This window comes from Castor canadensis, chromosome 3 (genome assembly GCF_047511655.1).
Source record: "Castor canadensis chromosome 3, mCasCan1.hap1v2, whole genome shotgun sequence".
NCBI lineage: Eukaryota > Metazoa > Chordata > Mammalia > Rodentia > Castoridae > Castor > Castor canadensis.
In genome coordinates this window covers 40,866,420-40,890,357 of record NC_133388.1, presented here as the reverse complement: position 1 = coordinate 40,890,357, position 23,938 = coordinate 40,866,420, and the positions used below count along the sequence as shown (strand labels likewise).

Here is a 23,938-nt window from a genome sequence, read left to right as displayed (position 1 = left end):
GTTTCTGGAAGATGGCCTAAAAATTGATGGCTTGGAAAGCATGTTAGGAACACACTCAATTTCTTTATGAAATTTTTTATTAAAAATGTGCTGCAGTGTTATCTTCCTTGTCTGCCAAATTTAGTTGTGTAAGTAGAAGTAAATGAACATTATTTTAACCTGCGAAGATTTCAAGACTCAAATAGCAGGTCAGCAGCTTTTGCTACTGCTGCTCCTGCCCAGATAATGGAAGGCCTGAAATCAAAAGCAATCAAATATGATGTGGGAACCGGCCATACCTGTAATCTTAGCTACTTGTGAGGCTGAGATCGGGAGGATCATGGCTCAAGGACAGCCCAGGCAAATAGTTTTTGAGACTCCATCTCCAAAATAACCTGAGCAAAATGGACTGGAGAGGTAGCTCAAGTGGTAGAGTGCCCGCTTTGCAAGCACAAAGCCCTGAGTTCAAATACCAGTACCATGGGGGAAAAATGGGGTGGGAAAGCTGTAATGAAATTGTGTCTTCAGAGAGATTATTTTACGTGATCTCTCTAGCAGCATCACATATTTAAAAAATGAGCTGAATTAGCCCAGAAAAGAAGACCCTAACCACTAGAAAGACAGGTTTGCCATGTGTTTTCTTAAGTGGAGGTTTTCCTGACAGGAAGGCTGTGTCCTGAGAGGGCCTGTGGAAGAAGCTTGATAAGCAGGGCCTTCCTGCACTAGTGCTTTCTGGGGAACTTCAGAGGCCCTTGGACAAATAGGGGCTCTCCCAAAAATGTAATTTCAGGTCACCCTGATGTCATGCTCAGAGGCGAACCTTCAATAATCACTTTCCCTTAGTACAGGAACTGGAGCTTCTGTGGATCCATGTGAAAAAGTTTCCAAGAACCCACAGATTACAGTGCTTTCTTGTGCTGTGAGTAATGTGAGTAGCTGGGCTTTTCTTGAGTTCGCCTCCACTGGTGATAATCAAGCCCTCCTCTTCCTAGCCATGGGGGCGGACTCCACTCAAAGCTTGCTTCTTCCTGGCAATAGAAGAGAACAGCAGCTCGCAGTGGGACTCAGGTGGCAGTGAGAAAGAAGGCGTCTCTAAGTATTTATAGCAGACCTAAGTAGTGCATCTAGACCAGGGTGGCTAGTGTGGAAAAAAAGCAGTTGAGCACTGAGTTCTAGGCAAAATTCAAAGGCCACAAGGCCCCCAAAGGCAAGGAGAAAGGAGGTTGGTACCACAGATCCATAGTGGCAAGTTGAATGAAAAATATATGGTTTGATCAAGAACCGTGAGACTGCTGGTGAAGTGGCTCACGTGGTAGAGTGCCTGCCTTGCAAGCATGAGACCCTGAGTTCATACCCCAGTACCACCAAAAAAAAAAAACCATGAAACTCTTACCCTCACGTCTTTGTAAAGTTGCTTCTTCCCAGCCTCAAGTTCTTTGCTTTATGACTATGCAAATGCTTAAGTACAAAACTCAGATAGGAGTGCACACAGAGCTGGTGATGGTTGGGTAGAATGTTAAGCCTTTGGGTGGGGGTTACCTTCAACAGGTGAGAGGTAAGGGGATTTTTCTTCCTTTGGAGATGGGGGACAATTAAAAAGGCATGGAATTTGGTGGGAATTTGGTGATTTTGGTATTAATATTCTATGACTTTGTTTTCCCATTGAATATGTACCTAGTGTGTGTCAGTTCCTGGAGCTTTGCCAAAGCCCAGAAGGTGGCTTTGGAGGGGGCCCTGGGCAGTACCCACACCTCGCACCCACCTATGCAGCTGTCAACGCATTATGCATCATTGGCACTGAGGAGGCCTACGAGGTCATTAACAGGTACGCCCCAGCCAGCAGTCATTAATAGGTACGCCCCAGCCAGCAGTAACGGAGACCCAGAAGGGCTGCCCAGCTGCTGCGCCACACTGACCACTGTCTGTGCTTCTCTCCCCACAATCCCTCAGAGAGAAGCTTCTTCAGTATTTGTACTCGCTGAAGCAACCTGACGGCTCTTTTCTCATGCATGTTGGAGGTGAGGTGGACGTGAGGTGAGTGGGGTTTTCCTCAGGCAGTTGCTCTGTGGTTTCTAGAGCTTATCTGTTGTTAGCAATGCCAGACCTAAGATGCAACATGGCAAAGCTGTTCCTGTGTCCCATAGAGATGTGCAGAATGACATGCCAATGACAGTGTCATGGTCATTGAACATATGGTACAGATGTCCTCAGGCATCGTGATCTTGTAACTTCTTTATTATAAATGTCAAAATGTAAGTAAGATAGAAACAAAATCAGCTGATTTCACGTTAAAAATACAAAACACACAACGTGATGCACCATAATGTGACTGTAGTGTGATATGTATCATGTGTTATGAATTGTATATTATTACTATATAGTAATACATTTCATCTCTCTTGGAGATGAAGGCCTGGTAGGAACTCAGTAAAGACTTTCTGATTGAACTTGATGAAATCCTGAGATGGCCTTCCCAGGCACTAGATTGTTTCCTCAGGAAGTGCAGAGATCCTCGTGAGCCAGCAGAGTGGAGTGAAGTTGCATGAACTGTTGGCTCAAACTTATTTTGCTAAAGAAGTGTGTCTGATATGCCTATCAACTAGCTTCCTCAATTGACAGTGGGAAATTGGGATTTTATACTATCTTTTATACTATCTTATTTACTCTGAGAAATACCTTTTGTGAGGTTCTATGTCAAAACTATCTTACTGACTGCTATTATTGCCTGAGTTTGCTTCTGTACAAGTTGATTCATGTTCTGGCTGAAGCATATGACTTAACCATTGGTTTCAAAGTATAGAGAAATGGCCTGGTGTGGTGGTACATTCCTGTAATCCTAGTTCTCGGGAGAATGAGTCAGGAGGGTCTAGAGTTTGAGGCCAGCTTAAGCATCATAGCGAAACCCCGTCTGAAATACATTTTATGCATGTACGGGAAAGCCATAATGAAATCTCTTACTGTATCCAATTGAATATATTTCAACAAAAAAGAAAAAAAAAGATACTTTTATTGCAACCTTAGGAATGAGGGTGAAAAATAAACAGCCTCAAATCTTTAAAAATAAAAAAAGAATAGGGAAAGGAAAAAAACCACAGAAGTTATTGAGCATAAAACACATTGCTGATAAAAATAGGTGACCAGACTACAAAGGCCTTTAGTAAAGGATTTTCTGCTATCTATAATTTGTCCATTCAAACCAAAAAATGAGAATAAGTATCTGTGTATACCACTGAAACCAATAGCCTATGGAAGTAAGACAGTATTATGTTGATTCGTCTTAAGGAAAAAGCTAAAAGATTTTTTTTTCCCCTCATGGGCACCGAATTTTCAATCCTATTCTGTAGCCATTTCACCTAAACATGTACTATCTTGCAACTTAGCTTTTGAAACTTTATTAAAGTGAGGCATGGTGATGCATACCTGTAATCCTAGCATTGGAGAGGACGAGGCTCTAGAATTCAAAGCCTGGGCTACATAACAAGTTCTTGTCTCAAACAAACAAAAAAAGCCTTATTGAGATTAGGCAAAAGCAAAGGGACCATAGCAAGATTCCTTTGGTATTTTATCCCATGCCTTTTTCAGATACCATTATTCTCTAACTTACTTGCTCCAGCATCAGTCTTTTTCTCTGTTCTTACTTACATCTGCTAGACAAATCAGGATGACTTCTTCAGTAAAATAGACTTGTGCCACTGGAGACATATTCTGCCTCTACCTCTCTTCTGGGAATGCCATGAAAAGCATGGAGTCCATGCTTTTCATTTGCACAGTGGATGAAAGATACGAATAATGAATAAGAGCTTGTAGACTGCATCCAGCCAGTTTCCTTGTCTTGCTGGTTTCCTGGATCCCAGTTGCATCAATTTTTGCTTGGTGCTTCTTTAATTGTCCTTTGGTAGCATCAGCCAATGTTCATGAGTGCTTGAGTGCATTTGACCTGGAGAGAAGCAGCACTGACCAGGAACAGTGTACTCCTATGTGGGCTTAGACTGAGGTGGTCTCTTGATGATCTTTCAGGTGTGTTACAACTCCTAATAGTTTCTGGCAAGAGCTTATTCTAGTGTTTACTGCTCCTGGGTACTGTAAAAAATCAAGTCACGGTTAAGGAAGGAGTCGTTATTTATTCTTGACCATCTGAATTAGATTATATAATCTGGACTATTCTGTGGGCATAGGGGAGAGACAGGGATTGGCATCAGCAAAAGTTTAGGTGACAGACCAGGATGTGTTCAAAAGATGAAAGGCCAAGTATTACTGAAGTGCAGGTAGCCTAGGGACAGAGGGAGCAGTGAAGCTGGAGGGACAGGCTGGCAACAGACTTAGGGGGAGGCCCTGAGCTCTCCTTTCAGAGTGTGGAGTTTATTCTGATGGGTTTTAAGTAGGAAGTATATGATCTGATTTGTATTTTGCTAGAAGTTCTCCAGTTGCAGCGAATGTGTTGTAGTGTTTTAGTGAAAGTCTTCTGATTTCAGGACAGGAAGGAGACAGACCAGACAGGATATTGATCCAGGTGGAAGATAATGACTTAATTTTGAGTGATGGCAGTGAGGATGGAGTGGAGCAGCCACTCAATGACTAAATACAGGGAGAAAGGAAGAAACTACCTGAAAAGGTTGTATCTTGTTCCCTCCCCACCTCATTGGGAGATCTAGGACTAGTGGCTTCAGCATCACTCCTCATTTCTTCCATTGATGTGAAGCACCTCCCTGCCTCATAGGTTACATCAGGCTTCAAAATCTCAGAAAACGCTCTGAGATTCCTCAAGGCCTGAAGGAAATCGATCGTATCTTCGAAGTTAGCTTGTGGTAAATGACAACATTTGGCACTGGCATGCTTGACTCGTGCCTGCTGATGTCACTGGTGTAGTTCAGTCCCTTTGGCCAGCAGGAGCTGGGCCAGCAACAGTGTCGGCAGGATAGCAATGCTTCTGCAGAGATTTCTGTGGGATACCTTAGTAAGTTTGTGTTATGTCTATACTGTGAATAAGATGGAGACTAACCCCTTCTTTTGCCTCCTTTTTATGTTTCTTAGAAGCCCTCAGGAAAGGATTTGAGAGCAGAATTAGAATGAGTTTTGTCTTCTCATGCTAGATATTTGAAAAGACAGTAGAGGGGAAGAAAAGGCAATCTGTGGACATGTTCCATAACAGAGGGAGACGCTGAAATAAAATGTGTCCTGAGAAGAAGTAGGCTGGATGAACAGAATGGCAAGAACTACCCCAAATCAAGTAGAATAATGAGTTTTTAAAAAATAGTGGCTGGGAATGTAACTCAGTGTTAGAGTGTCTACTCAGTGTTCTCAAGGCCCTGGGTTTGATCTGTAGCACCAAAACAACAGCAACAAAAAGTGTTCCTTCTTTTTCATTAAAAGGTTTGTTTCTGTTGCATACTGGTGAGGTGCTTGAAATCAGGGCTCTTTTCTCTCTCTAGAGGTTTAAGGACTACATCTATTCTTGTCCCCATTTTGTCTAAGCAACCAGTAGAGTTTGGTGGCCTGCTTTGGAATATGTCTGTTGCAGAAAATGAACAGTTAACCTTTCATACACTCAGGCCACATCCAGACGGAAATCGTAGGTCTGCAGCAGTGCTGACCTCTGAATGGATGAGCAGCACGTCAGAAGAACCTGAGTGACTCCAGAATAGAATGGTGGGAAACACTGTGGTCTTTGAAAGCAGAGCTGAGTCCACTGTTGACATGAATTGAGATGGCTGTTATTTCCTCTGATGTAGATTTGACCATGTGGAGGTAGGGAGAATAGAATGTCATGTTCTTTCACTGAAGCCATGCTGTGAGCAACTCTATCCAATAGAATGTCACACCTCTCAGTTGGAGACCCAGGAGGACTGACTGTGTGCCAGAAGTGAGGACAGGAGATGATTACAGCTTACTAGGGAATGCCAGCAGTCCACCCAAGAGTTCACTGAGCCTTGTTTAGGTGCTTATTTAAAGCATAACACATTCCCCTGTTTCTGTCTTTCCAGAAGTGCTTACTGTGCTGCCTCAGTAGCCTCCTTGACCAACATTCTCACTCCAGACCTCTTTGAGGGCACCGCTGAATGGATAGCCAGGTGAGAAAGGCCAGGGTTTCCTGGCCTCTTAGAGAGCAGGTGGTCAAGGTTATTTCAGAAAAATAAAATAAAAAAACACTGGAAAGAAATACAAAATTACAAGAGAAGTCTTAAGGTTATCTGAGCATGCATTTTAAAAATACTTAAAACTTTTTTTTTCCAGACTTTCATGAATGTTGTAATATAGTTTAGATTGGCAAAGGCCAAAAACTGGTAAAACTGTATGGTAGGCGTCTTGGTCGATTTAAGTAGTTAGGAGAGTAATTTGGCAAGTGCTCTTGCTTGTGACCCAATAATTCCACTCCTGCAGAAACTCTCCCCCACATGCACAAAAGAGAAGAGAAACAAGGACTTGTTTGTAAGAGCAAAAGTGCTGGGGATAGTGGTGCATGCCTGCAATCCCAGCCCTGGAGAGGCTGAGGCAGGAGGATCTTAAGTTTGAGGACAGGACAACCTGAGCTACATAAAGAGTTCCAGGCCTGCCTGAGATATATAGCAAGATAGCAAGATCCTGTCTTAATAATAATTTTAAAAAACAGGTCAGGAACAAATTGAGTGTTCTAAACATGAGATGGATAAGTTATGGTGTAGTCACATTGATTGAAAAATAATTCTGTATTGTTTATAGAAAGAATCATGAACATAGTAATATTAAAAACATTCATAAGGGCCTGGGCTATAGCTCAGTGGTAGAGCACTTACCTAGCATGCGCAAAGCCCTGGGTTTGCTCCCCAGCGCGCGCGCGCACGCGCGCGCGTACGCGCACACACACGCACACATGCACACGCCTGTAATTCAGGTATTCAGGACGCTGAGGAGGGAAGATCACCACTTAGAAGCCAACCTGTGCTACACAGGGAGCCCGTCCTAAGTTGGAGATGGATGTTAGATACATGTCATTTGCTATACTTTCTTGGATACTTCAAGTACTTCATAGTTTAAAAAAAGCAAACAGGCCTGGGGTTATAGCTCAGAATTAAGAAATTTGTCTAGCATGCAAAGCCCTGAGTTTGATTCCCAGCACACAAAAAAAGAGAAGAAAAGAAAAAAGAAAAGAAAAGGTGTAGTAGATACATATGTACTGTTATTTTCATATATTTTTCTTTTTATCAAAGTAGGATTTATTACTATGTAAATATAACTTACAGTGAAACCAGATGAAAGATGATCATACTTATTTTTCTGTATAACTTTGATCTTCCTGGTTTAGTGTACATTGTCATGAATGTATTTATCAGGAATTCATTCCCAGATTCTCTGCCAGCACTGTAAATTATTCTCCAGTCAAGTCAAGTACCTCGCACAGTCTGTTTTTGTGTGTGTTTGTGTACATGTGTGCGTGTGTGTGTGTGTGTGTGTGTGTGTGTGTATTCTGGGTCACCCCTCCTGGAGCCCTCTGCCCTCCTGCTTCAGTCTGGACAGATTGCTCTCAGCTTGCTGGACAATGGGTATCTAGAAGCTTCCTTTTAGCACAAAATTCATGTCTCTACTTTGTTGAAGCTGGTATCCTTTGTTGTTATTTTGTTGTTGTTGTTCAGTTATTTTAATGAAGCACATACTTCAATGGATCCCCTAAAAAGGTACCTAGGAGGTATATTTTGAAGATCTTAAGTTGGACACAGTGCCTCACACCTATAATTATTGCCACTTGGGAAGTGGAGATCAGGAGGATTGTGATTTGAGGCCAGCCTCGGCAAATAGTGAGACCCCTTCTCAATGATCCCAGCTACTTGGAAGGCTAAGGGTAGGGGGATTGTGGCCTAAAGACTGTCCTAAAGACAAAAATACAAGACTTGACCTGAAAAGTAACTAAAGCAAAAAGGGCTGGGGCTTTGCTCATGTAACAGAGTGCCTGCTTAGCAAACCCAAGGCTTTCAGTTCAAACCTCAGTGCCACCAAAAACTATATCTATCTAGATAGATATATGTATATCATGTGTCTTTATTCACATACCTGCTTAGTAGTTTATTTTGTTAGAGATTTCTAAGTTAGAAATGTTATAAATTGTAGTCCTCCTGAATTTTGTGAGCATTTTTGCATTGCCTTGTAGCTGCCAGTGTCATCATCAATAAGGCAGGTAACCATAGTAACTGACATTTATTGAGAACTTCATAAGGTAGCTGTAGTAGTTTACAGATTGAGAGTAGGCAATCCTGGACTTGCTTCTTTTTTGTTGTTGTTTTTGTGGGACTGGAGTTTGAACTCGGGGCACTTGGAAATCAGGTGCTCTACTGTCTCAGTCCATTTTGCTGTGGTTATTTTGGAGATGGGGGCTCTTGAACTATTTGCCCAGGCTGACCTTGAACCAATATCCTCCTGACCTCAGCCACCCAAGTAGCTAGGGTTACAGGCGAGAGCCACTGGCAACTGATTAGAAAATATACCCTAAGTCTAAACCCCAATAATATTTATTATTATAATAATAAATGAATAATTTGAATATATAGGAAATTACTTTTTTTTTAATAAAATTATTTTTGAACAGTTCCAGTCTGGAAACAATGGCACACGCTGCCTGTGGGAGTCCCTACTTGGGAAGCTGAGGTGGGAGGACCAACTTGAGCCCATGAGTTAGAGACCTAGCTGGGGAACATAGTGAGACCCATCTCAAAAAAACAAAAACATATTTTTGCAGAGTTCTAAAGGCATATATGTTCATAATAGAAACTTTGAAAACAGAGTTGGGCATGTGGCTCAGTGGTAGAGCACTTGCCTAGCATATAGAAGTTTGATTCCCAGGAATAGGGAAAAGAGAAAAACTAAAAGGATTTTTACCGAATGAACTTGGACTCAAAGATAACTAAAATCAGCATTTATTTTTCAATTTTATTTTAACCTGATGGTTACCATATTACATATAGGATTTTACAAACTTTTTTTCTAAGGAGTTTTAATTTTTAATTTGAGATACTGTGTTTCTTACACAAATACTTTTTTTTTTGGTAGTACTGGGTTTTTTTTGGTTTTTTTGTTTTTTGGCAGTACTGGGGTTTGAACTTGGGGCCTCATGCTTGCTAGGCAGATGCTCTACCCCCAACCCCACAAGTATAATTTCTAAGTTTCTAGGGTCTTTTGGTTTTCACGTTTTTTGTAGGAAAAGGCATCTCTAAAAGTGAATAAGTCAGTATCTTCTCATTCATGGTGGTGACAGCTTATGCCTCATCCGTGCATACTCATTCTCTGCCATCTGCACTGTGGAGGAGGGCACTTGTGTACACCCATTTGTTGCCAACTCAGTCTGCTTTTCTCCATGTCTCCTAGGTGTCAGAATTGGGAAGGTGGCATTGGTGGTGTGCCGGGGATGGAAGCTCATGGTGGCTACACATTCTGTGGCCTGGCCGCACTGGTCATCCTCAAGAAGGAACGCTTCTTGAACCTGAAGAGCTTGTTAGTAAGTATCTACTAGTCATTATCCCTTCAGGCCCGGTTCCTGGGGATAGGATCTGAGACACCTGTCAACTTTTGGCTATAGGGAAGGGCTCATGGAGTTCTAGTCTTGAGCTCACAAACTTCAAGTCCTGGGATAAGCTTCAGATGTGGTTGTTGGAGCTCTCAGCACAGTTTTGAGACAGCTGAAGGTGCTAAAAAACTAGCTGGGTGCTGGTTGCTCATGCCTGTAATCCTAGCTACTTAGGAGGCTGAGATCCAGAGGATTGCAGTTCGAGGCAGCCCAGGCAAATAGTTTGCAAGACTCCATCTCCAAAATAACCAGAGCAAAATGGACTGGAGGTGTGGCTCAAGTGGTAGAGCACTTGCTTTGTGAGTACCTGCTTTGCAAGCTTGAAGCCCTGAGTTGAAACCCCAGTCCTACCAAAAAACAACAGAAGCCAGCAACCAGTGTTAGTCTGAGCTTCCTTCTTCCCATCTTTCTCTCTGCCTGCTACAAACTTACTGCATAGTATGCTAAGCCCACTCAAGTCGCTTTGAGTCCTACAGACATCTGGAATGATTCTGAGTACCTTCCTCATACTTCCAGGAAAAGTAACTTTGATCTCTCAGGATTAGAAGTTACTATGTGTCTTAGAAAGAATCTCCTAAGAGAAAAAGTTATGAGAAGAGCTTTGAAGCATTTTGAAGTCAAGCTTTTATTGCCTATATGACTGTTCAGTACCTATATTCAAGTAAGTTCTCCAGGCAGAACTTGGTAATTGCATTGATGAGGTACAAGCATTTATGTCTGGGCATCAAGGTCTGGCCAAAATTCAGAATGAATTCAGAAAGCAGTCAACTTTGAGAAGGTCTAGGGCACAAACATAAGCACACACAGTCACCAAGGAGAAGGTATTTCTTCCCTATCTTTGGGGGAGCATGTACTCTCTTGACCATGATCTCCAAGCAAAGTAGCTAAAACTGACATTGAGCTCTGTGTACAGGTACCAGGCTCCCATTGTGGACCTGTCATGAGCTTCCTGGAGAGTTTTTGTCATGCACTGCACAGGTATATCCAGCAGCATCCCCCATCCTCAGGAAGCCTGCCATCATACTCTTTTTGAAAGTTCTTAAAGGTTGAAGCCAAAATGACCAACTTTGTGCACTGGACACAGTTTATGAAACATTTCAAAATCTGGTCACAAACAAGGGATGAAACAAAGTCCCATGTCTTAGGTAGAAGTAAAGAATATAATTAGTAAATGCCTAACTATAAAATAACAGTATTCTAGATTTGATCCTTGCCACTATTACTAACTAGTCAAGTGACCTTGGGCAAATTATCTGTTTTAGTTTAATTTTCTTCTTTCCTTCTAAAAGGTAGAAATAACAATTCTTTGAGGGTTACAGAAGAGAAATATATAAACAGCTTGATACACAGTAGGTGCTCTGTAAATTTTAGCATTAATCTACTCCCTTCCTTCCATTTGCTTTGACAGAACCAGGACCTATATCTGAAGGATTTTATGACTTCATGTAGCAAAGGGGAGCAGAACCAGCCTTTGGGCATAGGCACAGGAAAAAGTTAGTCTGGCTTGAAAGCATTAGCAGTGGGGCAAGTCAAGATGAGGAACAGACTGCTTAGATAGTCCCTACTTTCTCTCCACTTGAGTAATGCTAAGCTCACTACCATTGTCTCTAAAGCATGGGTTCATTTAAGACCAACTGGGTGTTACTACTTGAACCTGCAATGCAGATTTTTGTCTTTCTCTTAAGAATTTGGGCTGTGATTCTCTATTAGTGAGTGAACAAGCGTATAATCTAAACTTTGCAACCATTAAGGGAGAACTGGGCCCCCTTCTCTAAAGAGTCCCTTGTATCTATTTTTGGATCTCAATCTAGAAAGACTCCAGGTGTTGGGGATTTACCCTATACTGGACCTTTTAGTTCAGTAATCTAGCAGTGTGGTCCAGGGCTGGTGGCTAGAACTTCCTCAAAGGATGGGGCAGGAAATGAATGTCATGTCTGCTCAGCCAGTTGGTTCTGCTCATTTCTGTGAACCAAGCCCAAGGCTATCTGGATCTCAATAGCAGAGTGTTTGGAAAATTTAGAGATAAGCAAGGAGTGGTGATATCATATGTGGCCAGTGAGTGACAACAAGTGCCAAGTTTATAACTTTAGAGTAAAAGATTTTCTTATATCAGCCAAGCAGGTTCCCCTGGGGAATGGGAGACTAGACTGGGCAGTCATCATTTGGTAATCAGGGCAAATGGCTTCTACCTTCAGCATGGTGGGGACATGTTAAGAAACCTGGTGTAAATGTCCTTCGATACCAGACAAAGGCAGGATCAGAGACCATGACCTATAGTGCCATGTTCCCTTTCTTCTCTTTTAATAAGCTTCCCTGAGTGGCAAATGATGAAAACAGAGCCACACCACTTTTGCTTAGCTTCCCTACCCAAGCTGTTTATTAAGAGATGTTCACAGGTCTCCTCACAAACCAATGTGGCCTCTTTATCCGCAGCATCAGCACTGATTTGGAATCAAGTAAAGGCATTGAGCAAAGATCATTCTGGTTACCTGGAAAGGGTCAGTTTACATGGCCATGGCTTTTGGGGGCGGGGCAGGGAAAAGAAGAAAGCCAGAGCCCCTGAACCCAAGGGCCAAGAAGCCATGTGTTGAGGAGCTTCCTTTAATAAACTGGCCCTTGGAGGTGCTGTCTTGTTGGATTTTGTGTCTTTTTGGCTTAACCTGCTTCTCCCATGGTCTCTTCCTCAGCAATGGGTGACAAGCCGGCAGATGCGGTTTGAAGGTGGATTTCAGGGCCGCTGCAACAAGCTGGTAGATGGCTGCTACTCCTTCTGGCAGGCGGGGCTCCTACCCCTGCTGCACCGTGCACTGCATGCTCAAGGTGAGCCCAGGTTGCCCTTAGCTTGGCTAGAGGTTCTCTCCACTAGTTATTAACCAAGTCAGGAGCCAGCACGTTTGTCTAGAAGGGCCAAAAGAAGCTCTGTCCACCCAAGATTTTGAAAGCTTGCTGTGGAGGACACTGCCCTGTGGGAGACATATGCTGTTGATCAGGATTTAGTTCCAGGAGTTTGAAGGTCACTCATCACTGCTTCACCCTGGCTGCAGTAGGATGAGCTCTTTTCATACTTCTGTGAGGGAGGCTAGTGCTGCTCTGTGTTATCTGAAGAGAACAGCCCACTCCTGCCCTGGGCCCCAGGGTGACTGTCACCTCAGCTGGGTGTAAAGCCACAGCTTCCATCACACAGCTGTGTTGGTCATATCAGAACTGAAAACCCACACTATACACGTGGTCACAGCACTGACAGGAAAGGCAGTTATATAAAGAGGCAGAGAACCAGAACATACAGAGAGAAGACCCACCACGTCTGGCTGACTGCATAGTTGTTACCATTAGCAGTATTTTATTTTTAATTCATTGAGCAATCGCTGGATGCCAGTGGCTCATGCCTGAAATCTTAGCTGATCAGGAGGCAGAGATCGGGAGGGTCACCAGCCCTAGGCAAGTAATTCTTGAGACCCTATCTCAAAAAAACCCAACCCAAAATAAGGGCTGGCAGAGTGCCTTAAGCAGTAAAAGCGCCTGCCTAACAAGTGTGAGGCCCTGAGTTCAAACACCAGTGCCACCAAAAAAAAAAAAAAATTCATTGAGCAATCTGCAGTGTGAGTTTTTCCACCCATACCACTAGACTGGAGAAATCCACATTCTTTCTGTGGGGTCTCCAATGGGGATGCAAAATTAAAGTAGACAGTTAAAGGAACACTCCATCCTTTTTTCTTGGAACCTCAGGTTGCCTCCTGCTCCCTCTTGCTTATTTACTTTCCATGAGAACAGGGTGTCTCTGAGTACACTGATGGGAGAAAGAAGTGTGGCCACCTGCTGAGTGTTAATCTTTGTCTGCTGGGAGATCCCTTGTCCCAGAGGGAAAATTTCTTTGGACTCAATGAGTAATGAATTGCTCAAGTATAAAAAAGATTTTTTTTTTCCAGTATTGGGGCTTGAACTCAGGCCCTACCCCTTGAGCCACTCTACCAGCCCCTTTGGTGTTGGGTATTTTCGAAATAGGATCTCTTGAACTATTTGCTGGGGCTGGCTTCGAACCTCGATCCTTCTGATCTGCGCCTTCTGAGTAGCTAGGATAACAGGTGTGAACTATCTGTGCCCAGCTAAGAAGATTCTTTTCTTTTGCCATTCTCACACTTTCTGTTTTCTTTTTATTTAACTATATTTTCTTAGCCCCATTCTTTAGTTGCTTAATTTCATTGGAGTCATTCAGCTGTGGCCACTCACTCCCTATCCCAGTGCCACTGAAATTAGGTCTCAGGGTATTAAGGTTCATACTTGCCCTGACTCTGGAGCCTGCAGTCTCTAGCTTGACCACTAGTAGGTCTGTCAAGAATTTCCCAGAGGCCAGTGCTCCCAAAAAAGAAATTACTTGGGGTTTGGTGATCTCTGTATTTGGAGGTGCTGAGGTCAGGCACCGGCAAAGCTGTCAGTCTTTTACAAACCTGCTCCTTACAGGGATGAGATGGAAACCAAGGAAATCAAGAGAGCAGTAACAGGGTACTTATCTGCCAGTCTCCAGGGGGCGCTGGCTGATGTCTCGTGTATTGAAACTCAGGTTTGGCGGTCTTAGTCACATTTCAGGTTAAGCTAGTAGAAAACACTGCCTGGGAATCTTGGTGCTTCCAGCTCATTTCACTGCCTGAGAGAAGGCCTGCATTAGGCCTGAGGCTCACCATCCTTAGAAACAGTGAATTTGTTGGACGTGAAACAGACTGGAATCTAGGCAGAAGGGATGTATTTTGAGTGGTATGTAAAGTACTAAGTGTGGTGTGAAAAGGAGATGCACTGTAGAAACATTACCCTGTACTATGACCATAGTAGATCTCAAAGCAGTGTAATCTCATTTTTCGTGAAGAGTTGGCACATTAAAAATTAATAGAAAGGGCTGGGGATGTCACTCAGTTTTCTTTCTTTTTTGTTTGTATTTTTTTTTCCCTACAGTTGACATGTATTTCTTGAGTAAAGAGAAACAACAAAAAATATTTCACAAAAGAAATTCTATAAACAAAACAAGTTAGCAAGATGGAAAGAATATCTAACACCTGCTCCTACTAGGGATAGCCAAGACTTCCCAAGCACTCACTGTACACAAGGGCCTCACTGAGTACTTCAGGTACATTTTCTCATTTGATCCTCCAAAACGCCCTATAAAATGGATACTTTTGATATCCCCAGTTTCCCCAGAAGTGGAAACAAAGTTCATAAGGTTAAGTGACTTGCTTTACAAGACCTGACTACCACCAACAGTGGCTGGTATGTGGTGTCAATCCAGATTAGCTGGCATCAGAGCCTGGTCTGTCACACCACAGATGGCCACCCACTGGAACATCATTCAGCTCATTCATAGTTAAAGAAATGCAAATCAGAACCAGGGACCATTATTCCTTTTTATGATCAGCTTGGCAGAGATTCCGAAACTTAATACCCCATGTTGAGGAGAGTATGGGAAAACAAGCATTTTTATACTGTTAGTGGCCATGTACATAGTTGTGTCAAATTTTGAGGGCAGTTTGAGTCCTCTGTTTAACTTACAAGGACACATGGCCTTTGAACCCAGCTAGTGCACGGTCAGGCATTCACTTGCAGAGATAATAGTGAAAGATATGCATTGAACTGGAGTTTTAATAGCAAACCTAAAGCGCCTATCAAAGGGTAACAGTAAATAAATGATGTTCTCTCTGAACAGTAGCTGTATGCAATGGCTTCATGTATTGGCTGATATGGACAGTTCTCCAGGATCCAGTATCAAGGGTGAAAGGCCTGCCCAGAGCAGTCATGTGCTTGCAGGCTGGAATATACCCACCTTTTCCTGGCAGCAAACACAAACTCTAACAATGAGTACCATTGGGAGGAGGGTTGATTACTTTATAACTTCTACATCCTCTGTACTTTAAATAAATAAAAAAAAAAAAAAGCATTTACGTAAGTAAGCAAATACCCTTTTAAATTTGTTTCTTTTTATTTTTAGTACTGGGGAATTAAACCCAGAGCCTCCCACATGTTAAGCTCATGTACTACCACTGAGCTCCACCCCAGCCTCCTGTAACTGGGGTGTAGCTCAGTGGCAGAGCATTTGCCTAACATGCTTGAGGCCATGAGTTTGATCTCCATCACTGGGAAAAAAAAAAAAAAAAAGTAGTGATCATATTGCTATCTAAAAAGAAAAAGACTCAACACAGTGCAGCACAGATAGCTAGGCTGTTCCCTGGCTCAGCAAGTGACTACCAGTAACTCCATGCCGATGACTGCCTTTCACCTGTACAAGAATTACATGGGCTGGTAGAGTGGCTCAAGTGGTAGAGCACCTGCCAAGCAAGCTTGAGGCCCTGAGTTCAAACCCCAATACTGCCAAAAAGAAAAAGTTGATTCCCTTAACTGAATAATTCTCCCCTAGCCATTGTATTTGAATAAAATAATCTGGTGCCCAGAGACTATTCACAAAGATATATAGTACAGCATTTCTTATGATTGCAAGGAACTAGGAGCAACATGGAAAGTAAGTAAAAGAAGTCCCATCATTATGTATGCACTGTATCTTGGATGAAGTTGGGCTGTGTTCATGAGTGGGGAAAAGAAGTTTCAGGGTGTAGCTCAGTGGTAGCAAGCATGAGGCCTTGGGTTCAAACCCCAGTGCTGCCAAAAAAAAATTGTTATTTTCTGTTTGAAATATTTCACAATTAAACATTTTGCTTGTATATTCTATGTACTGTATTTACTTTAACCTTTTATAATGTTTACCTAGAAATTTATATACCCATATCTGTGAGAGATTTGGCCCCATTCCCTTTCTGATGAAGCTACCTTGCATATCCACTTAACAAGATGTCTGTTCAGAATGGCGATTCTGAAAAATATGTAGCAGGATAGAAAGTCATGCCTATAGTGTTAAATGAAAAGCATAAGATACAAAATTATAATAATTGTAACTATAGGAAATGCACATTTTATATGTGTGGTTTTTTTTTAAATCCCTTTCTGCACATATCTGTGTGATATCAAGTCACCCCCACTTGGTAACTGTATGGCCCACAGAATTCTCTGACTGCACTGGCTGAACTTGAGAGTGAAGGAATGCAGGGTCTGGGAACATAGCTTAGCTGGAGGGCTTACCTAGCATTTGCAAGGCACTTGGTTCCATCTCTCAGCAAAGAAAAAAAATTCTCAGTTGCTTATTCTAGTTTTATTCCCAGGATGGCAGATTTCTGTGTGGGCTATCATATATGATACAGGAAGTTAAGTTTCCTTTTAAGAAAAAATTTTGAGCCAAGAGCAACGTTGGGGAATTCCCTTTGGAAGTAGATTTCACTCAGGCTTAAAAAGTGGAAGAGACAATTTGTTGCTACCTGCTAGTAGTTCCCTTAGCTGCCTAGAGTCTAGCTAACAAATTTCAGAGACGTGCTAGAGGAAATGCCTTTAGGAACCCAGAGTAAAAAGTGATGGAACACTGGGTGTCATGGCACACACCTGCAATCTCAGCACTCAGAGACTGAGGCAACAGGAGGAGCAAGAGTTTGAGGCCAGTCTGAGTTATGGAGCAAGTTCTAGGCCAGCCTGGGCTCATAGCTGTTGCAAAAACAAAACAAAACAAAACAGAAAGAGTGGTGGCCCACCTCAGGATCAGTAAGTGGGCCAGCCTGGAAAGGTAAGCTGAACGGCTGGATCACTGCTACCAGAGCTGTCATCCAAGTTAACAGGCAGGTACATTTCAGTGCAAGTGAAACTGCCCATTAAGGTTCAGGAGAAGGGACATGTGAAGATACCAGGTGTACAAAGACTGAGTGGAAGAAGAGGGACCCCTGACTGTTCCCACTGAGTAACAAAATACAAGTAATTGCTAATACATGGCTGGACCCCTGCCAGGCCTTACGGACTTTGCCTTTCACCAGGTGACCCTGCCCTCAGCATGAGCCACTGGATGTTCCATCAGCAGGCCCTGCAGGAGTACATTCTCATGTGCTGCCAGTGCCCTGCCGGGGGACTTCTGGACAAGCCTGGCAAGTGAGTGCCTTTTCTTGGGAGGGAGGGATGACAAGGAATGAGGGAAATGTACGCTCCAGGCCTCTTCCAAGCCAGGCCTTTAAAGGCATCCCTTTCTGTCTGGCTGCTTAGTGCACTACTGTGTGGAAGTGTCCCCTTCACATGCCATTGATCCTGACCTCCATCCGCCCATCTTGTCCCTTAGCTCCTCCCTCAGAGAGGGGAATGATTGCTGGGGTGGTAAATCACCCTCCCTTTCTTTTTGTTAAACCAAACTTACTTAAATAGAACAGGATATGGACTAGAGGTATATCCCAGTGGCAGAGCTCTTGCCTAGTATGCCTGAGGCTCTGGGTTCCATCCCCAGCACTGCAAAACAACAAAATAGAACAGGATTCTAAAAGCTGTGAGTATAAAACAGAAATTGTTACATGACGACTATTACAAAGTAGATTAAATGACTAAATTCAAATCTAAGTGGTCTATGTGCTTTAATAAAGGAAAGAAGAAATTAAATACATACTGTTCCCTGTTAACACTCCAGCTACACACACACACACACACACACACACACACAGCACCACTGCTAGCAATTTATCAGGTAAATGTGGTTGATTGCTAGAGACATTTTGCTAGAGAAATGAATAAATTTAGCACTAGTACTACTCTTGGAAAGCCTTTTCCAGAAACAGCTGGAAAGACTAAATTAGTTTGCATGACTGGGGATGTAGCTCAGTGGTAGTGTGCTTGCCTAGCATGCAGGAGACCCTGGGTTCTCATCACCAGCAAGATCCAGTTCTATTATTGGGCATAGCTGGAGGACGGGGCTTTTGAAGCCAGTTGTAAGAAAAGCCCCACTCCTTTAGCCCTGTGGAGGACAAGCGCAGGGCATGAAATTGCACTGGGGGCCTCTGGACTCATGTGGTGGTGGTTTGGGTACTTGGTGTAGACAGAGCTGCCTATCTTTGCAGGTCGCGTGACTTCTACCACACCTGCTACTGCCTGAGTGGCTTATCCATTGCCCAGCACTTTGGCAGCGGAGCCATGTTGCATGATGTGGTCCTAGGTGTGCCCGAAAATGCTCTGGTAAGGCAAGATGGGGGCTTAACACTCCTTCTCCGCAGGGCCCCCTGGGATGGGGGCTGAAGAGAGAGAGCAGAGCAACCACTCTTGCCCTGAAAAACTGCTATGGTCCCTGCATGACCAGGATGAGAATTTTGCAGTCCCTAACCTCTGCCCCCTTTGGAACCCATTTGTGAGGATGTGGCCTTGGAGGAAATGGCCTCTGAGCAAAACTCAGGGTTCCAGTGGTGATCTGATCGAGGTGTTATACCTTTGTTCTAGAGCTGGGGCCCAGATCAGCAGTTACCAGTAGTTTCCTCTCTGAGGAAACAGTTGTTTTACTGGAGCCTGTGAACTCACAGCATCTATAGGGCATGGCACTCACTGTATGGCTGACTCCATCTCTCCTGGGGCTCTCAGTTTAGGTGGCATTTACAGAAAATAAGATTACCCAGAATGCTCTGCTGTGAAGCCTCCTTTTTTCCTTCATAGCACTCATCACAACTCGCTGTGTGTTTGTTTAATGGGAGTTTGCTTCCCTCATAGCTAGTCAGCCCGAGTGGGGATGTAGCTCAGTAAGGGAAGGCTTGCCTAGCACATGCAAGCAAGCGATACATCTTTGTATCTCTGATAATTCCTTACACTAAGTTCTCCAAAGTGCATTTCAGCAGACAAAGGATACGCGTGTTTCCAAGGACCATCAGGTGATGACTGGCATCTGTTCTTCTCTTTACAGCAGCCCACGCACCCTGTGTACAATATTGGACCAGACAAGGTCATCCAGGCCACCACACACTTCCTGCAGAAGCCTGTCCCAGGCTTTGAGGAGCATGAGGATGAGACAGAGCCTGCCAGCGACTAGAGGACCTACGTCCCCAAGCTCACCCACCTCCCCAGTCAGACAAGGTTTCTGCGTTTTGGTCCCTAGTTCATTCTGTGCTACACAAGCCTTAGCCACCATGGAGCTGTGGTTCTCTTTGTCCTTTCTTGTCAAACAAAACAAAACCAGTGGCTCTGGGTTTGGAGTACACAGTGGCGTGGTTTTTTAAACTCTTCTCACACCTGTCAAGCCAAAACTCTGTCAGCCCATGTAGTGAGGTTGGGAACAGTGCATGCTGGGAGGAAGCAGCCCCTCCCCACCCCCACCTCCAGCTTGGACAGTTGTACTGAGATGCGGGTGCCTGAATATCCCAGGATCCACAGCCACTGCTGCTACTCCCACCAGCATGCCACCATTAAGTTACCAGATGGGTGCCCTTTCACCGGTGGAGATCAATCAGCTCCATGCCAAGTTGGGGCTTTGGGCCTCACGCAAGTGAATTTCCTGGAAAAGACCATGTTAGGGCTGCTCTAAGAGGTGCTTCTGCCTCTTGCCTCCCACTCTAGTCATTTTCAAGGGACAGGGGCTAGGGTAGAAAGGCCCCCCGCCTTGAATTGAGTAAGAATTCCTTACCCCCAACACTGGAAAACTGAGCCACACATCTTTCCAAGACCATGCTTGGTGCACAGGCTGCACCTTAAGTGTGGTGACGTAAACCTGGGTAACCAATTATGAGTGGAAAATAAACCTCTAGCTCAACTCTGGGCCAGAGGAAGCAACCCCCCGTAGCCAGCCCCTGCCCCTTCCCATCATGTACCATGAAAATTCCTGAAGCCTGCAGCCCGAGATCCTTCTGTGTTTCCGTTTTTCTCCCACCAGACTCCCAGACCATCCCAGACCATCCTCCAAGACCGTGTTGTCTTTCCTCCGTGGTAACACTTCTAAGTCTTTCACCTTAGTTTATGACCCAGGATTTGGCCCCGTCCTGCCCACTCTAGGCTCACAGAATTAAAATCAAGTGCTAGACAGGTGAGCTGCTGTGGAGGCATAGCCTCGGAAACCAGTGAGGGCAGGATGAGTGCTGTCTGTGTGTGAGGCCTGTCACTGCCTCTGCTGCCCCTTCCATTGAGCCCTCTCATGGTCAGTGGAGTACTGAGGTCGGTTATCTGTCTACTGCTGTGGTTACAGCAAGCTCATGTCACTGCCCTGGCCTTTGTGTGAGCAGCAGTGGGCTGCAGGCAGACCAGAACTGGGAGATGCAGCCTGAGGTTCTTCTCAAAAACACTGGCAATTTGTTGCCTCTAATTCCCTATTGCTTTGGCGTACTGGGCTATGTATTACCTCCTTGAAGGAATAAAGGAATAACATTTTCTATGATGTCTCTTATTTGTGATCAGTAGCAGAAAAGTCCTTTAGAATGCCCTCTGTTAGGAAGGTTTGAAAGTCGTTTGTGGGATCACCTGGTCTCCTGTGGGCTGCCCTCACGCGCCTTTGCCTCCAGCGAGGAGGCAGTGGGAGGAGATGTTTTGCTCTCAGCATTCTACGCTCTGAACTTCATCCATCTGCACCTGTCTCCAGCCTGTGAGTGTAACACCCTGCTCCTGAGCCCCAGAGCAGGCATTCTGCTGGGTGACGTGGGTGGGTGGGTGGGTGGATGTCCTGGCCAGAGGCAGGAGTTGGCACTCCGACAGGCTGGAATTCTGCTGTCACGTGGCTTACCCCTTGTTTGGGAGAAACCCTCTCCCAGGGAAGGTCAAGAAGCTGTGTTCTGTGACTTGCTCCTCAGGGGAGAGGAGAGGAAGTCGTGGGAGGTTGCCCACATTCACACAAATAGCCCAGATTTGCATCCTGAATGTCTTCCTACCCTGTGGTTATTTTTGCCCTAACAGAAGTTTGGGCTGCAAAATAACATTGAAATACATCCTTCCCATCACTGTAACCAAAGGCAAAAGGCTCAGGCCCTGGGTACCAGAAGCTCAGATAATTCGGGAGATTAATCGCAGTAGTGATTGGCACGGTTAAGAGACTTAAGGGAGTGCTTTTCCGAGCTGGCCTTGTATGGAGGAGAAGGGCAGGTAAAGTCGGCTAGGGAGAGAAGAGAGAACCATATCCTGGTATTGTTATCTCAGGGTTTGCAATGACATCTCCACCAGACCCTCTTTTGGAGGGCTTCCTGACTCAGCCTTCAAGGCTGGTCATGGGAGATGCATTCTGAGATTCATCATGTGCATCCTTGCATGGAAGACACATAGCATTCAATCCCAATAACTATGTCCCCGTCAAAACCACCACAGATCTGTGTCTACCTGGGGCCCACTTTACCCCCTGCTCTGCTCCCTCCACCCATGCCCACCTTGAGTGTCCTAGAAGTTGAAAATCATGCTTTGGCCTCCTGGATAAGCCAAAGAGGACATGCCTGATGACTGCCTAACTGTCCTCTCTCCATGACATCATTTCTGAGCTGGAAACTGCAGGTTAGATTCTGGCCAATAGCTCTGTGAGGATACAACACAAAACCAAAGTGAAAAATGACTGCCATCCTCCCCGCCCTTCACTCACTGCTGTTCTTATAGTAAGAACCCTTTCCTCGCCTGCTTCTACCCATGGAGGCTCAGTGTTGGGTCACCCCGCTTCCCCCATCACACAGCGAGTCTTCTCTACTGAAAGAGAACCCAGGGATCAGCGCTGCCAAAGCCATTTTGAGGGCAATGCAGTATGATCCTTTGTGAAGCCATGTCTCATACGAGATCTCACGTGAAAGCAGAGGCCATGATGCGTGCTTAAATACCAGTTCCACAACAGGCCTGCTAAGGGCTAGCATCAGATCTTGCTGTGTTGCTCCTGGTGATTTAACATAGCATAGATGAAGTTCAGAAAACCCTGAGAGGGTGAATGATCACATGCTCCGTAAGCTGTTTCACCAAGTTTTTGTTTCTTGTTTTTTCCCCCAGTAATGGAGTTTGAACTCAGGGCCAGCACCTTGAGCCACTACACCAGCCTTTTCTTTTCTTTTCTTTTCTTTTTTAATTTTAGCAAGGATTTATTTTAGTGTAACAGGATAAAGTATAGACAAGGGGTGGAGGGTAGAAAAAGAGAGAGAAACATTTCCTGCTCTCATGCAGGAAATGGGAGCAAAGACTCCCAGCCTTTTCTTGTGATGGGTTTTTTTGAGATAGAGTCTCAAGTTCCAGGGCTGGCTTGGAACCACAATCCTCCTGATCTCTGCCCCCTGAGTAGCTAGGATTATAGTTGTGAGCCACAGGTGCCTGGTTACAGATATTAATTGTATGTACTGTACTTCTGGCAGAAGCTTGATAGCCAGGAATTTTATTTTATGTATGTATGTATCTATCTATTTATTTTGCTGTACTGGGGTTTGAACTCAGGGCTTCCACCTTGAGCCACTCCAGCAGCCCTATTTTGTGATGGGTATTTTTGAGATAGGATCTCAAGAACTCTGCCCGGGCTGGCTTTGAACTGCAAGTCTCCTGATCTCTGCCTCCTGAGTAGCTAGGATTACAGGTGTGAGCCACTGGTGCCCAGCAGCCAGGAATTTTCAATGGAGCCATCTGGGGTCAGGGGTGTTGCTTAGTGTACCTGCCTAGAATATGTGAGGCCCTTGGTTCTATCCCTAGCCCTACAAAGAAAAAAAAAAAAAGCACAACACTGCTTTGATGGCCCCAGGTATGCTATGGTGGTAGCTAGAGGCGAAATCCATTGACTTTAGATGTCAGATGTGCAGATAACAATGCTGACATTCCATTATGAAAATTGAAGAGCTTATCTAAATCTTCCTCCCAGCATGTTTATATTGGTTCCACCTCCTTGAAGGAGTGGGGCACTGGCTGATCCAGCAAGCACTCATCACCAGCTTTAGCATCTGGCCTCAGAGGAAGGATGGAGGCCTGGGTGGGAAGTAGGTGTACAGACCCTCTGTGGCCTGCCTAGAAAGACAGGCCCTGCATAGACCATGTGTCAGTAAAGCCATAGGACATCTTTCATTCACCTCATTCTGGGCTAAGGTTGGGTTAGTGAAATTTGTTTTCCTAAGGGCCTATAATGTGGGCTATTCAGGGCTGCTTCTGTTTGAGGACACGGATTCCTGCGAGGAGGGGAGGATTTCCCAATATTACCCAATATTTTATTCTTTGACCATCTACACCAGGGGGCAGCATACTTTTTAGGGAAAAGGGCTAGATACTACAATTTTAGGTTTTGTGGGTTACATGACCTCTGTTGCAACTACTCAACTCTGTTCTGCCGTTGGACCACTGTACAAAACCATGTGAGTGTAGCTGTGTTCCAGTCATGCTGTATTTATTTCTTTATTTTATTTAGGTGGTACTGAAGTTTGAACTCAGGACTTCGTGTTCGCAAGGCAGGCAGTCTCCCGCTTGAGCTATGTCTCTAGCCCCAAAGCTATATTTATGAAAACAGGTGATGGGCCCTATTTCCACATGTGCTGTGGTATGCCTACCCCTGGTCTAAATGGAATCTTATCTATGATTCATTTAGCCTTCTTCCATAGCTTTCATGGCTAGGATGCTTTCCACGTAATACTAGAGTCA

General features: G+C 44.3%; 1 protein-coding gene across 5 annotated transcripts in view; it reads left to right on the top strand.

Moving 5' to 3' along the window:
- The window catches only part of Fntb (farnesyltransferase, CAAX box, subunit beta), an 83,369-nt gene extending 62,627 nt beyond the window's left edge, over positions 1-20,742 (top strand). For 2 of the 5 annotated variants that reach the window (XM_020170916.2, XM_020170917.2), the window contains 8 exons: positions 1,658-1,804; positions 1,930-2,013; positions 5,961-6,047; positions 9,310-9,439; positions 12,196-12,328; positions 17,398-17,509; positions 18,460-18,574; positions 19,287-20,742. In XM_020170916.2, the coding sequence (XP_020026505.1) occupies positions 1,658-1,804; positions 1,930-2,013; positions 5,961-6,047; positions 9,310-9,439; positions 12,196-12,328; positions 17,398-17,509; positions 18,460-18,574; positions 19,287-19,412 (934 nt within the window). In that variant the 3' untranslated portion in view covers positions 19,413-20,742. Of the gene's footprint in view, positions 1-809; positions 908-1,657; positions 1,805-1,929; positions 2,014-5,960; positions 6,048-9,309; positions 9,440-12,195; positions 12,329-17,397; positions 17,510-18,459; positions 18,575-19,286 lie in introns of those variants that run through there. The other 3 variants (XM_074067776.1, XM_074067775.1, XM_074067774.1) reach the window with 3 other exon arrangements.
- Positions 20,743-23,938: the final 3,196 nt, after the last annotated feature.